This window comes from Syngnathus floridae, chromosome 6 (assembly GCF_059516105.1).
Source record: "Syngnathus floridae isolate MCC-2025c chromosome 6, RoL_Sflo_1.0, whole genome shotgun sequence".
In the NCBI taxonomy this organism is placed as follows: domain Eukaryota; kingdom Metazoa; phylum Chordata; class Actinopteri; order Syngnathiformes; family Syngnathidae; genus Syngnathus; species Syngnathus floridae.
In genome coordinates, this window is record NC_142418.1 from 13,141,519 (window position 1) to 13,156,445 (window position 14,927).

At 38.1% G+C, this 14,927-nt stretch overlaps 1 protein-coding gene across 1 annotated transcript in view; it reads left to right on the forward strand.

Annotated features, from left to right (window-relative positions):
- Positions 1–14,927, forward strand: part of spon1b (spondin 1b) — a 44,912-nt gene that overhangs the window by 22,106 nt on the left and 7,879 nt on the right. Inside the window, exons 4-6 of the mRNA XM_088379200.1 lie at positions 5,064–5,137; positions 5,937–6,059; positions 6,405–6,553. Of these exons, the coding sequence (XP_088235326.1) occupies positions 5,064–5,137; positions 5,937–6,059; positions 6,405–6,553 (346 nt within the window). The remainder of the gene's footprint in view (positions 1–5,063; positions 5,138–5,936; positions 6,060–6,404; positions 6,554–14,927) is intronic.

The following is a 14,927-nucleotide window of genomic DNA, read 5'->3' on the forward strand; positions in this document are numbered from 1 at the left end:
CAGTGGACTGATAATGAAAATATCACAGCATTATTTTCAACAACAGGAGCAATGGATTACTGTTTGAAAAGCATACTCACTATTTTCCACGATAGTTTCCAATTTGCAATATTTAATGTGCAAAAGGAATAAGCTCGAGCTCGTTCAGCCCTGTTGAGATATTGACGGACAGCTGTCAAATGCAATATTTGCATGGTCAGTGATTCCTCCTGCTCCTGAAGGGATGTGGTTATCATCTGCAATCTGCTGTCAGGAATTGTAAGGGAATATCACTTTACTTATTTATTCAAGTAAAAAAGGAAACACACACATTGCATGTCACCCAAGCTGACACCATGACCACCTCCATTTTTTAGGTTGCTTCATTGAATGATTAAATGACGATACACATAAATTGACCATTAGCAATACTGAATAATATGTTATGGAGTCATCAACTGAAGCATGGTGATGTTCTGTATATTTCATTTTTTTCAATTTCATGCCTTAGCAGTCAACCCTATTGCACCATTTGCTCTGTTAGATTTATAGAAGCAATATAACTAATAACTTCCATATAATGTCTCCAGTACCTCCCTTGTGTCCAGTCAATGTGTTTTGGCTCACTTTAATAACACAATTTTATGTGGCTCTGCTTGATGAAGTACAGGCACCCAAGACCTTGTTGCCATCGTACAAACATAATGGATTTTTATGGCAAACATTTTAAGAACTCTATAAATGCAAACTAACAGTCCCAGCTTTTGTGTAACACTTACGAAATTAACACTTTGTTAAAATATTCAGTCCTCTGGCCCAGTTTGATATCTAGCACAGTATATCTTGAGACAGGGCAGGTTGTAGTCATGACCAAAAGAAAAACTAGGAAGTATTATTCAAGACCAAAAGTGAAGGAAAGCAATTCGAGAGTAACACTGAGGCAGGTTCAGATTAAGAACAGGTGAAGGTGCGTATAATTGCTACAAAAAGATTATGAAAACAATAAGTGGAAATTTTCAAGAGCTGACAATCAACTGGCGGCCCGTGGCGAATACACTCTGAGTGACTCCTTGATTAAGTTTATCAAAAAAATTAAATGTTAAATTCAATTACATGTTTCCTCTTCCACAGTAGACTACCACAGTCACTCAGCAGCTGTGAATTCACTTATTCACAGTTTTTTCTTTCAATATTTCTTTGTATTAGTTTTAGTTTTTGGGAGGGGCGAAGGGTGGCAACCACCCGTCTTCCCTGGTAAACAAATACTTGTATATTGGAAGTTTAGATTTAGGTAGACATGACAGTTGCGCTAGCACCAGGCCGTAAACTCCACTGTATACTTCAAGATGAGTCGGCTTGATATTTTTTTGTGGATTTGTAATGACCTGCTGCGATCGACTGGTGACCGGTTCACGGTGTACCCCGCCTGCCGCCCTTAGACAGCTGGGATAGGCATCAGCATACTCACGACCATCGAGAGGATAAGTGGTTTAGTAAATGGATGGATGGAATGGCATGCAGACATAGTATCTTAATAAGATTAACATTTCCTGTGATTTGATATTTGTGAAAAAGGTCTTGTACCTTATGTTGGGTTGCTGTTCGGCAATTTGTGCCATCCTGGAATGGTTATTATGCAAGTGAGACCTTTGCACTGAAAAAAATCACAATACGTGGTTATTTTGTTTAATATTTTCATTTATATTATAATTTTTGCTCTGCATCTGGTTAGAAAATGCGGCCGCCCGGTAGCACTAATGAAACATGGCACCCTCGATTATTTGACTTGTCCATCCCTGGTCGTATAAACATAGTAATTCCCATCAATGGAAAATTATCTTGTAATGAATGATTTAATTGAATTTCAGAATTACGAACTTTGACCTAAAGGTGCACGCGGGGGTCTCATTATCAGGCCCCATTTAGTAAAAGCCCTCACCGTTTGTGCGAAAGAGGTCAGACTGACAACATCTTCAGTGCAAATTTGTGAAGCTGTGGGAATCTGCAGTGCAGTCAGTTACAGACGACATCTAAGGCAAGGCTTCAAACTGTAATGCTCAATTTGGATTTTTGGGTGAAATCTGATTTTTCTGTGTGAAAGCGTTCAGATTATATATTAAATGCGATGTTGGTCTGTCAAGTGCGTGAACAAAAATACATCTCCAAAAAGACGCACAGAAAAAGAGCCATCACTCAACATAGTGTTTATGGAAGTAAATGTGGTCTGTGGAGCTCGTCTTTTTATCATTTCATATCTACAGAGGAGCAATGCGAGAGGAGGTCATAATATTTTGAGCAAATGAAGCGAGGCTTTTCGATCTCCAGAGACATCTACTAAAGATGATGTCAGATCTGTTTGGCTGAATTACTACTATCACAACAAATGTCCACTATATGATTCCTCTTTCAAGTAGGATTCTAGTAGATTAGTTAACAAGCGAAATAAGTATTTTCACTACAGAAAAATAGCTTCATAGCAAATAATTGGGATGTTTTGAGCAGTTTTTTAAAGTCATTTGAAATGAGTAGGATGGACAGGGATATAAACTTCAGTATAATTGTAGATGCTTATCCTGCACTTTAAATAGTATCTTCAAAAGTTAGCATTTAAATAATATAATTTTTTTTACAATAAATAAAGAACTGTCAATATTAGGCATTACAACAATCTGTTCATCTACACTGTACTTTGTTCACATTGCAAGTGAATTTATATATGCAACTGTTTTATCTCTGTAGTTGACAGCGGAATAAAGTAAATTTAGAATCTCAGACATGTGGTCTTGCAGATATTCTGTGGTTCATGTGTTGCTTTTAAACGTTAACAGTTAAATAATATAAAGTATGTTCACAGTAATTGTAGCAAATTAAATAATTGCTCACAACCTGAGACAGATGATCTGAAGAACTCACATGATTTCAAATATATAAAGTAAATTTATAATCTCAGACAAGTGGTTTTGCAGACATTCTGTGGTTCATGTATTGCTTTAAAACTTTAACAGTACAATAATATAAAATATATTCACAGTAATTGTAGCAATTAAATAAATGCTCATAACTTGAGACAGATAATCTGTAGAACTCACATGATTTCAAATATTTTTTCAAATATTTTGGCTACCCATTTTACCCTTCAAAACAATTCTTGTGTCTCAGAAGCAGCAGCATTTCAAAGCTCTTATCAGACATCCTGTTTCTCTTTGGCGTAAGCACTAGTTTCCTCAGGCTAAACAGTCCCTCAACGGATGTCAACAAAGTCTTTGGTCGGGGGCACAATGTACATTTCACATGGACGTTGTTGATTTGACCTCAATGAATTTGAAATAGTGCTGAATTCATGATCTTTTGTCTTTTTAAGGAGCTCTACCCAACGAGCAGCCTATTTGTGGTGCCAGAATGTATTTGGATTATGCAGTAGTCATAAAATGATCAATTATAATCGTACCACCACATTTAATATACAATAATAACAGTGTTTCAACTTTGGTAAAATCAGATTACCCCATTAATAAAAAGCAAGAAATTAGTTACCTATGGGCGTTATTACCATTACTTTCTACTGCGTCAGTACTTGAATACTGTGATTTCTGGACTGTAAACTGAACCCGAATATAAGATGTGCCAGCTAAAATTAGTGGAAACCCTGTTTTGTTAATTTATAAAACGCACTGGACTATAAGGTGCAGGTGTGTTAATTTCCATATACAAGAGAACATGCACAAATCAGTATAATATACTCAGAGTATCAACAAATAAAAATCCCAGCAAATCTAGACAAAACAATGCAAGAAAAGTATCAACTCAGAAAACTAGCAAAGGCAGGTGCAAATTAGTAAAAAAAAATACCACCAACTCTTTGCCCTTAACTCTGACAAGGTCTGTCTCAGGACGTGGAAGGAAACAAGACGATTTGATGATAGACAGGGGGAGGCGCAGACTATTTATACACAGGTAATGGGCCACAGGTGGACAGAATCATTATACAGTCGAGATAAAGCGCTATACGAAAGGGGTCCATTTACCATGATGAGGGAACACAAGCGCAGAAAGTAAAGCTTCTAAAACAACATAATATAAGGACATGACAACATGAAGGAGAGGACTAAAAACTGACAATTTAAAATAAATGACAAGACATGAAATATAGTCGCCTGCACATATGTTTGAATATAAAGAGGCCTTAATTAATTATAAGACAAAACTGAGACTCTGAAAAATGGGGAAATCGAGAACAATTTAGAGCACCGTGACACTAAAAGCAATTTTAATGATGAAGATTAAAGGGACATGAGTCTGCAAACCCAAGGAGACAGAGTAAACATTCGGGGTATTGGCATTTTTACAATACCCTTGATATTGAGGGAGATTTTGTTCTCAAATGAAATAAAAATACAGCAGATGTCTGTGGTTCATAACATTGCAAATAAATTGTGGCATGGGTTCTTGGCAGAACATTTCCTCAGTCTTACCCATGGCTTCACAGTTATTTGTGCTCGGAGCAATGCTCGTGATAATGACCTCCGAGAGCCATCAAACTGGCACATGCCTTGATGGACCAAATGTGACACACTAGCCAAAAATGCTGTCACACTCTATTTGCAAATGAAAGAACAAGTAACAGCAGTTCTTACAAGAGAAGTACATGATAAGGTGTTTGTTGATGGTTTAATTTGTTCCTGTTGTTTGTGGTGCCATCAAAGCCCACACAACAAAACACAATTTAGAATTTGTGTCTGTGTAAATGCACAGTATGGTCTCATTTGTACTATACCACGGCAGTCCACTTTTTTTTTGGCCCAACATTCTGATTTAATTCCAGAGATGGTAGGCCGATTGGGCACCTCAAATTGTCTGTAGGTTTGATTGTGAATGTGAATGACTGTTTGTATGTATGGCAACTAGTTGAGGGTTTAAAACGCCTACTGAACAGCTGACCAAATAATGGCTGGATGTGTAGATTTGATGATTGGAAGGGGTTAACAATATTAAATGGCCTATTTGGCCCTATTTCTTTCCAATAAAAAGTTTTCTCTGCGAGTTCAATATTTTCAACTCTGTCTGTCTATATTCTCTGTCTGCAGAGCAAGCATTGTCCAGAAGAAAATCATATATTTCCAAGATGAGGGCTCTCTTACCATCCGGCTATGTGAGAAAGGTAATGACAGGTGCCTATCATCATCTCCCCCCTTGCTGATCATATCCTTCACCAGCAAATATAGGGCTGGGCTTCACCATGTCTCATTTTATTTAATAAGCGCACATCATCTCCCAGTATCTCGGTGCCATTTTTGGAAATGACGGCAAGAAAGGCAGAGAGAAAAGCTGTGTTCTCCTGGGAGTCTATGTTGAAATATTCTTTTGTGTTTTGCCACACAGCTATGTCTCAGCCTTCAGGTTGCTTTGAATTTGCTGCAGACTAACATCCATGCCAGATTTGTAACAATGCTGCCTTTCTGTTTTGTTTGAGTCTTTTTGTTTGCATTTGGGGATTGGAGCATCTTAGTTCTGAAAATGCTGATTTAAGCAATGCGACAAACTATTTCTCTGACAGAACTCGGAAGTCTTTTAAAAAGTTATTTCCTGACCAAATTAGGCTATTATACGGACAAGCAATCCCCTATCTTTATTCAAATGTGTTTGCAAATTTTGCTGTAGAAGTTCTACTCATCCTACAAAAACGTTGGGTAGCACGGCAGGATTTCTTCAGACTAATTTTCTGCTATGATAAATATTCAATTAGCCTCATCCTGTCAATGCCAAACACTGGTCAAGGAGAATAATGGATATGCATATGGATGACTGCGCTTCAAGGCTAAAAGTAATTAATGTGACAATTTGCCTTTGGTTTTGTAATTTTCCAAAAGAGTATTTTTTCTTTCTACTTTAAGATGTTTTCATGACACTGTTTTTGCAAAAATTTCCCAAGATAATATGAGTCAATCTTTTCTGTGCAGAACGTGTATTTGGGGAGGCAACAGCAGACCCTGCCTTGGAGTGTTGTGCCTGTGGGACAGCCAAATATAGACTCACCTTCTATGGAAACTGGTCAGAGAAAGTGCATCCCAAAGACTATCCCAGTAAGCTCAAATTCCAAGCATGTCATGCATATAGTATATACATGCACACATATAGGCTACCGTACAAATAAAAAAATCACTTATATGCTATATCATAAATGTAAGGCTTTTTGTTTGATTTGAAACCATACCGTAACATATTTTTTGACTCGCACTAGACTTGCAGTAGCAATGTGGCCTGACATTTTTCTAATATTAAAAAAAAGTGATGTAAAATGTGTGCCATGTTTAAAAAGAGGAAATTTATACTAGAGTAGCCTATCCAACTATTTACGTCAGGTCCTTCTTCATTCTTGTAAGAAACTACTTTTACTCATCAATATTTGTTACGTTTCTGTCCTACAGGACGCGCCAACCACTGGTCTGCACTGATTGGTGCATCCCATTCCAGAGGTTATGTGCTCTGGGAGTATGGAGGTTATGCCAGTGAGGGGGTGCGACAAGTTGCTGAGTTTGGCTCCCCCATCAAAATGGAAGAAGAGATTCGACAGAAGGTAGAGTTCACATTTGTCAATGAGATTCCATGTGTTTTTTTTATATACTTCATTCAAATTCATTCAAGAAACTTGCTTCTAAATAAACGAAATGAAGTGAATGAGCAAAAGAGTCTGTGAGGAAGGATGATCCTTTCTTTAAATTAGTAGCGTGTATACTTTACTGTAAAATGTCTACTTGACGTTACCCTCATAAAAACTATATAACTATTCTAAAGGACAGAATCAGTTCTTAAAGTGTGTGCGTATAGAAAAAAAATACCAACGTGCAATTTGAAAAAAGGTAAACCAGGAATGGATTATGTTCCACCTTTAAATTCCACAGAGTGGAACAAGTGAATTAATGTTAATGTTTTGGTTCATGGGTACAGTAAAAGATTTTTCAAACTATAACAATTAACAACAACTGCATTCAGTAGCTTTTAACCTGATGGTAAACCTTGTGAATGCATCTTGAAAGTTGATACTTCAATTCACATCTGGATAGTGTGCTTTCACCCTTCGTGAAAAATTGGTCACACGATTTTGAGCCATGAAACAGCTGTCTATACAAAGACAGCTGCTTTTTATTGGAGCAGAAAGAAACACATTCACACTACCATTTAGACATTTGATCCAGAAGTGATTGCACTTTAACTGTACACTTGGTGAATGTTTTTGTACATTTTGGACCATTCACACATTTAGCCCAAGAGGGCCCCACAAGTATTTGTTGTTGCAAGGTGACTTCTGCTCCACCTGCTGTCATAATCTTGATGTTTTGAACATTTTGAGCTTGTACAATAGTAACTTGAAACAGTTTTACGTAATATGTCTCTTTATCCGTGTCAGTAGGGTTGTGATCATTTATTTTAAATATATTTAATTTATATAATATGTGTTGATTTATTTTGAATATGCAACACAAATTGTTCAAAGGTAGCTGATGTCAAACAGCCATCAGAGTTAGTCTTGCAGTGAGTATAAGTCAAACTGGATTTACACTGCAAATTCCAATTTATTGCTGTATCCTAACATTGTTTGTCAATTTCAAGTGGACCTCATCTAATTTCAAATTATTGTCACTCAGCAATTCAAAATAAATACGGTATTACAAGGACAGTTTTTGAGTAAGTTTTATTTATTTTTTAAAGGTAGTCAAGAGTTAGGGTATAAATCCACAGCCTTCAGGTTGGGAAACACTGTACCACCTGATAAATTCCATTCCAACTATGAGTTAGTGAATTGCTTACACCAGCAAAGAATCCAGTCGATGCGAATATTTGTTTTTTCGTACGGCTGGAATCAAACAAACATTACATTGTCTGTCTCATGCATTAACCCTAACCCTAATGCTGGAGAAAACAAGAGGAAGGGAAAAAAAACAAACTGAATCCATTCAAGCCATGTAATGTCATTTTGAAAAAGCATCAGTATATAAACAACACAACATGAATATATTGTAATACAAAGTTCTGGACCTGTGTTGGTTAATCGGGATCTCCCTGTGCACCACTTTATCCCACCCACTCTCTCTGGCCATAGAAAGGTGTGTTTTGGCCATTTGCAAAGGAACAATGGAGTGCTGTCAGCGTCCATGGTTTGTGCCTGTCACTTCCGGTTTGGACTGTTTTGTGCACACATTAGAGGCTGACAGACTTTCCTAATGCCATTCTTGGCTGCTTTTGCCTCTTTGTGGTTATTAGGTACTGCAAAAACAATAGATGTTGTTTTTGTGTGGACAGGAGTCATTACTCAAGCAAAAGACGGAAAAGAGGTTTGAATACATATAATGAACAGGTGCCATTTGGAATCATTGTTTTATTCACATACTTTCAAAAGTTGTGGCTCAGTTACCCATTGCATTGTTTACTGAGTCTTACTTTTTGCGATGACAAAATGGCCTTCCTTATGTAACATATTTACAAATGTGCCACATGCATTGTTATACTTTAAATGAACTGCTCTAAAAAAAATATATATATATACGTATATATATATTCTGACGTATAAATACTCTTGCCAGATTATGCCTACATGCCTTTTTAATGGAATGTTTTTTCTTCTCTTTTTTATTTCATAACTTATTATTTCATATTTCACTTATTTAAACAACATTTCCATCCAGTCCCAAATTTGAAAATGTAGGAAAATGTGGTTTCAGATCATATAACCGTGACATGTTGAGTAGACAATTTTAAACCAGTGTGTTTTCAGTTGTGAATCGAATTGAGTGAAAGAGTTTCTTACCATTGTTTTGAAAAGACAGGTGTTCTTCGGCAAAGCTTGCATTTTTCTTTGCCATGTGTGCAATCTGGGGGAAAGTGCAAACTGTACTCAGCTGTCAAACTTTGTGGCTGTGTTGGCACTGGTATGTCATTAGCGGCCAGAGTTCATTCTTTGTGGAGCCGGCCCTCTGTCTTCGAGCCAATTAGGAAGCAACTGGAACCTTGAGTTGAGTGTTTGTATAACATGCCCTTTAAGTAATTCACCACGATAAAAACGAGGAGACGCAAAGTGTTACTGAGGTCTCCATCAAACGACACTGAGGAACGATGGTCTCACTACCCTAAAACATTTCTACCTCTGTCCTTGATGGAATTTCTGATGGGAGGTGTGATGATGTAAAGAGAGGAGCAGGACCTAGGAACGTGCAATTTGAGAGAGTGAGAGCATGCTTGTGTTTGGAGTTGCTGAACTAAAATAAAAATAAATCATAGATTCGTTGAAATCGACTTGACTATCATCACTTTTAGCGTCGACTACAAACAAATTAGATTTAGTAAATTTGACAAACATGTTGAATTTGACCATTGCCCCTGTGTGTAAATGAAGATGTCCCAGTTTGTACACCAAGCACAGACTTGTATTTTCCGCATTATAAGGCACAACTAAAAACCTCAAATTTTCTCTAAAGCCGACAGTGTGCCCAATTTTGAGCCACTACAGCAGGTGTGTCCAAAGTCCGGCCCGTGGGCCAAATGTATATATCTTATATATGGACAAAGTTTTAAAATGGGCCATTCATTGAAGGTGCGCCTTATAATCCAGTGCACCTTATATATGGACAACGTTTTAAAATGGGCCATTCATTGAAGGTGCGCCTTATAATCCGGTGCACCTTATAGTGCGAAAACTACAGTACTTTCTGTTACCAAGTTGCTGGATGAGTCGGGGACGAGGCAACACCCTATGCTGGAATGCCCAGAGAGGCACAAGACGGCTCCGAACACGCCCGACTATACCTAAAAATGGCACGTAAATGAATTTATGCTCATTTTTACTAAATGGGTGCCAGTCTACCAAAATAGGCCCCATGGTCTTGCAAATTAATGCCTGTGGCTAGGTAGTAGGGACTCTGGCAAATTCATATTGCACAAGTGAACATGTCTTAATATAAAAAGGAATTTCAATATTCAATATTCTTCAATTGAGCAAGCAAGGGACTGCAGCAGATTGTGTTTTAATTTTCTCGGAAAAAATCATTCATGAGAGATAATTACTTGTTTTGAGTACATAGTGTGTGCCTCTTCTCGCTGAGGTATTCTGCAACCTCTTAGACCTCCAAAAATAATGAGGCTCATGATTATTTATTTATATGTTGTTGCAAAATATATCAAAATTTACCACGTTTCTTTTCTATAATAACATGCATAACAGCAGACTATATCATACGTGAGGACAGTCCATCATGGACCTCCATAAAAATGCTACTGTTGCCGTCAGCATTGTACTGCTAGTGTTTGTTGAGCTGGTCATCAAGCATCTTACTCTGAAGGGTAGCTGTCAAATGGGCTATTTTTGGATTTACTGTCACTCATCTCAGAGGAAAAGAGGTGGTTGTACTTGGCTTGGCAAAATGTGTGTGCGCCTGTGTCATCATGTGCATCATTTAAGACCACTTGAGAGAATCATTATGATGTCAGCATAATGCTTTGTGGAAAATTGTACTCCATATCTTGAGATGCTTTGCTGAAGTGATGACATCAAAACATCCACACAGTCTTCCAGACACACCCATGTGAAAGATCACAATTCTTTGGGGGGAACTGAAGAGCACTTGTGACAGGCAGAGTCTTACAATTGGCTCTAATTGGCTTCTTGAATGAGACAAGTGAGCAAATCAAGCAAGGGAGAAGACTGTCAGCCAGGATAAATCCTCTCTGGTGTTAAAGATTCAGAATCAGTCCAGCAAAAAATGCATTGGCATAAGCTTCCATATGCTTTTTTAAAATGGTTGAAAATGAATCCATTTGTTATCCCGATCTCCTGGTAGTGTTTGGAACAACCTAATTTTTAGAATTTTGCCAGAAATTAGTTCTGCGTTGGATATGTCATTGTCCTGACATGATGACTGGATATGAATGCTGATTGAGTGAAACAGATTAGACCATTTTTATTAGCAATGGAGGTAAGCATTGGCAGGACCAGCTTTGTCAGTGAACACAAATGGTACCACAGGCAGACAATCAGGAATACGAGTGAGAAAAATAAATGTAAGGTGGTAAAAAACATTGGCAAAAAAAAATCAATCAATCAAAACAATAAAGAAACTACAACACAACACAACACAACAAGTTGGAGCACAAGAGACATGACTTGCGAAGTAAAATTAATGGGGAACACTATATAGAAACTAACACAAATGTCAAGGCTACTTCCTGAAATTTAAAGTTGTTTTTTGTTTATCAGAAGCTTTGTGTGACTGGTACCTTCTCTATCTGGTGCACTGCACCTTTTTATCACTCCTCATTCATGTTTGAAGTTAAGCGAGTGTTTTAAGAGTGTTGCTTGGTTGATTAAACATTAATATTACAGTGGTTAACTTCCCGTTTATTCTTTTAGGACATTTAAGAATGGATGCACAGTTAATGGCATTTTTTTTTTTCCAAAGGTGACCATTTCCCTCAAACTAATTACTCCACACATACTCGAAATGGATTTTTTTTTGTTGAAATTTGAACAAACTAAAAGTTCACCGGTATTAGCAGCTTTGGAGTTGCATTGTCATCCTCTTCTTTGATGTTTAAAATATATGGTGGATGATTTCTTTCACCACTACTTGTTTGACAGTTGCAAAATGAATAAATAAACAGATAATACATGAAAAAATAAATAAATAGATTCAACTCAAAATGTTAAATATGGTCGTGTAGATTTTATGAACACTTTAAGTGTAATACAAGGCAGAATACCTTCTTATTTTATGGACCAGGACTGAAAAAGACTTTAATGTAAGGTTTAAGAATAACGAGTGAATATTATTCCTGGACCGTGTGTGTTGATGTTAGCATTGAGAGTTCTTGAAATCTCTTGAATCTCTTGTGTCTTGAGACACTATTTCCTTTCAAAGTTGGATACTCAAAATTTTATGAAAAAACTTTTGTGAAAAGTGTATTCCATCACAACTGATAATGGACAGTATTTTGATGTTCACTGTGTCATTTCCTGTAATTCTGAAATTGAATAAATTATAATCAATACCCCCGTCTCGACCTCCGTGCTGATATGCGGGGTGGCATTTACAGCGTGACATCTTCTTGACACATATGTCCTCACCCCCCTCATTGAGTACTTGGAAGCCAGTTATAGTTTATGTCCATCATCCCACTGTGTTCAGCTTACTGAGGAAGGTCTTTGACAAGATAATTTCCACAGGTCTCTAAGGAAGCAGCTCCGAGTTCTGCCCACAGTTTAACCATTGTAGTATACTAAGGAAGCTCTGCCTGTGGTCGAACCCTTATAGCATACTAAGGCTGTAGATCTAATTGGCCTCTCCACCAAGAAAATATAGTGTGTTCATTTTAACTGAACCTCAAGCTAGAGAGACAGCTCGGATTACAGATCACAGCCAATGACTTACCGATCAGGTGATGACACACCATAAGGGCAAGAATTGCTGGCAGCGGACCATTAAATATATCTATCTGATAAAATTTCCTATTCCAGCAGCTGAATCCTAACCTAACTGACTTTGGGAGAAAGCTAATTAGTCACTTGATAATTGTGAATTGGGCATTTAGTAGAAATTGATTTCATATCATAGCTACATTTAAGCACCAAACAATCAATGGCCGGTTGGCACAGTGTACACTGGTTAGCACGACTTACAGTTCAGAGGGTGTGAGTTTGATCCCACCTCCGATCCTCCCTGTGTGGATTTTGCATGATCTCTCCATGTCTGCGTGGGTTTTCTCTGGGTCCTCCTGTTTCCTCCCACATCTCAAAAACATGCTTGGTCGGCCGATTGAGCACTACAAATTGCAGATGGTTGTTCGTCGTTCTGTGCCCTGCGATTGGCTGGCAACCAGTTCAGGGTGTCCCCCGCCTACTGCCCGATGACGGCTGAGATAGGCTCCAGCATGCCCGCGACCCCCGTGGGTACAAGCGGTACAGATAATGGATGGATAGATGGACAATCAATCAATTAGAGCTAGTGATGCATAGCTCGTATAATCATTCAAAAAAATCACTATAAGTGTTACTTATTATTATTAAAAGTTACACTTTTGACTGAATAGTTCAGCTTTTCTTTCCCAGTTGTTTTACCTGGACTTTCTGGGATGATAAACATGCCAGGCTACCCTGACCGGACGACATCAGCCAAAATCCTGTGGCAGATAATATAATTTTTATGTCTTAAGCTTCAGGCAGCAGTCCACGTAACTTTTTCCATGTACAATAGTGAAATGCAGTTTCAGTGTTTCCTCCCTGTTTTTACAAGTGGTTATAAACTAAAATCTCTTCATAAAGTGACTTTATACTCGTGACAGGGCCGAGGGCATAGAATTCATGACTCTTCTTAACTGAGTTAAATCTTGTCCCTGCACAGTGTCAAAGCAATTACTGCAACTTTCTACTATGTTGTCTCCTCTCAAATCACCTGCTCTCACTTTCACAAAGTGTTTCTTCACATACATTTTCTGTTGACTTCTTGTTTTAACTTAATTTTCTCTTCCTCTTTAGTCCGCCCAATTGTTTTAGCTCTTTATTTGTTCTCATATTAAACCCGAAAGCTTGCAAAAGGAGTTCAAAAACAGACATATTTAAAAAAATGTTGATGAGGAAAAATGAGAAAAACATTCAACATGAGCCTATGCCTGAAAAGAAAAAAAACAAGATGGATTTAACAGACAATACTACCACGGTTGCTAAATAGCCGTGGTGGAGAAACAGTTGGGGACCACTGAGCTATACGGCGTTTTTACTTAACACATCAGGAGAGTAATGTGAGATCTTTAAATATTTTAATACAATTTCTCATCGACACACATACGCGGTATAATTCAAAGCCAGAGGCAATGCCATTACCTGACACTCCAGAAGCAAAAAAGAAAAAAGAATTGCAGTCCGTAATCAGTTTTGCTTCCCAAAATTGCTCCTGAAAAGGAATGGCTCTCGAGAGCAATTCGGATCAGTATCTGTCATCCGCGGCCAGCAACTCAACATTCATAACCTTGAATAAATGTCAGCACCTTTTATTTCCCAAGTGATTTAACAATGGAGCAAGTTTTTATTATGCACTTTACTTGAAAAACTACTAAGAGCCAGAGAGAGATGACAGTCCTAGACAAATTATAACACTCAGAAAAGGTTACGATTTAAAAAATGACTTGGCATGATTAAATAAAATGTAATCACACAGTTTCTCTTCAATTGTGCACTTCATTCAGAATATTCAGACTTTATTCAAGAGTCCGCACAACAGCAGCACCGATCCGCTTGTCAATTTCACACTCCATCCTGCCCTCACAAGACCCCATGATACTTGAACTCCTCCACTTGTGGCAGGATCTCATCCCCGGAGCATTCCACCCTTTTCCAACTAAGGACCACTAAGAACCCCAATGTGCAGGTGCCCACATTTACTCGGCTTCTTTCCACGTGGACAACTCCAGAGTGGAAGAGAGTCCAGCCCCTCTCAAGAGGACTTGTACCAGAACCCAAACTGTATGTGGAGGCAAGTCCGACTATGTCTAGTCGAAACTTTTCTGCCTCGCACACTAGATCGGGCTCCTTTCCTGCCATTGAAGTGACATTCCATGTCCCAAGAGTGAGCTTCTGTAGCTGGGAATCGGACCGCCAAGGTCTCTGCCTTTGGCTGCAGCCCGCAATAGACAATGAAACAACAGTCAGCATTTTCTTTAAGGCTCACAAGTGTATCTCCTTTCGTAAAAGAACCAGTGCTTTTTCACCCCCGCATTAGTCTGACTGCCATGTCAGTACACAGGTGCATTGCTCACAGGATGGAATGACACATGAGGTCAGAGAAGCCGAAGAGTGCCTAAGCTCATATGATTGACAAGATGCACATTGACTCTTAAACAAGTTTTTATTTTTCACCCAGCCACTACCACACATATTTGTTTGCAGTATACCGTATTTTCTGGATCAT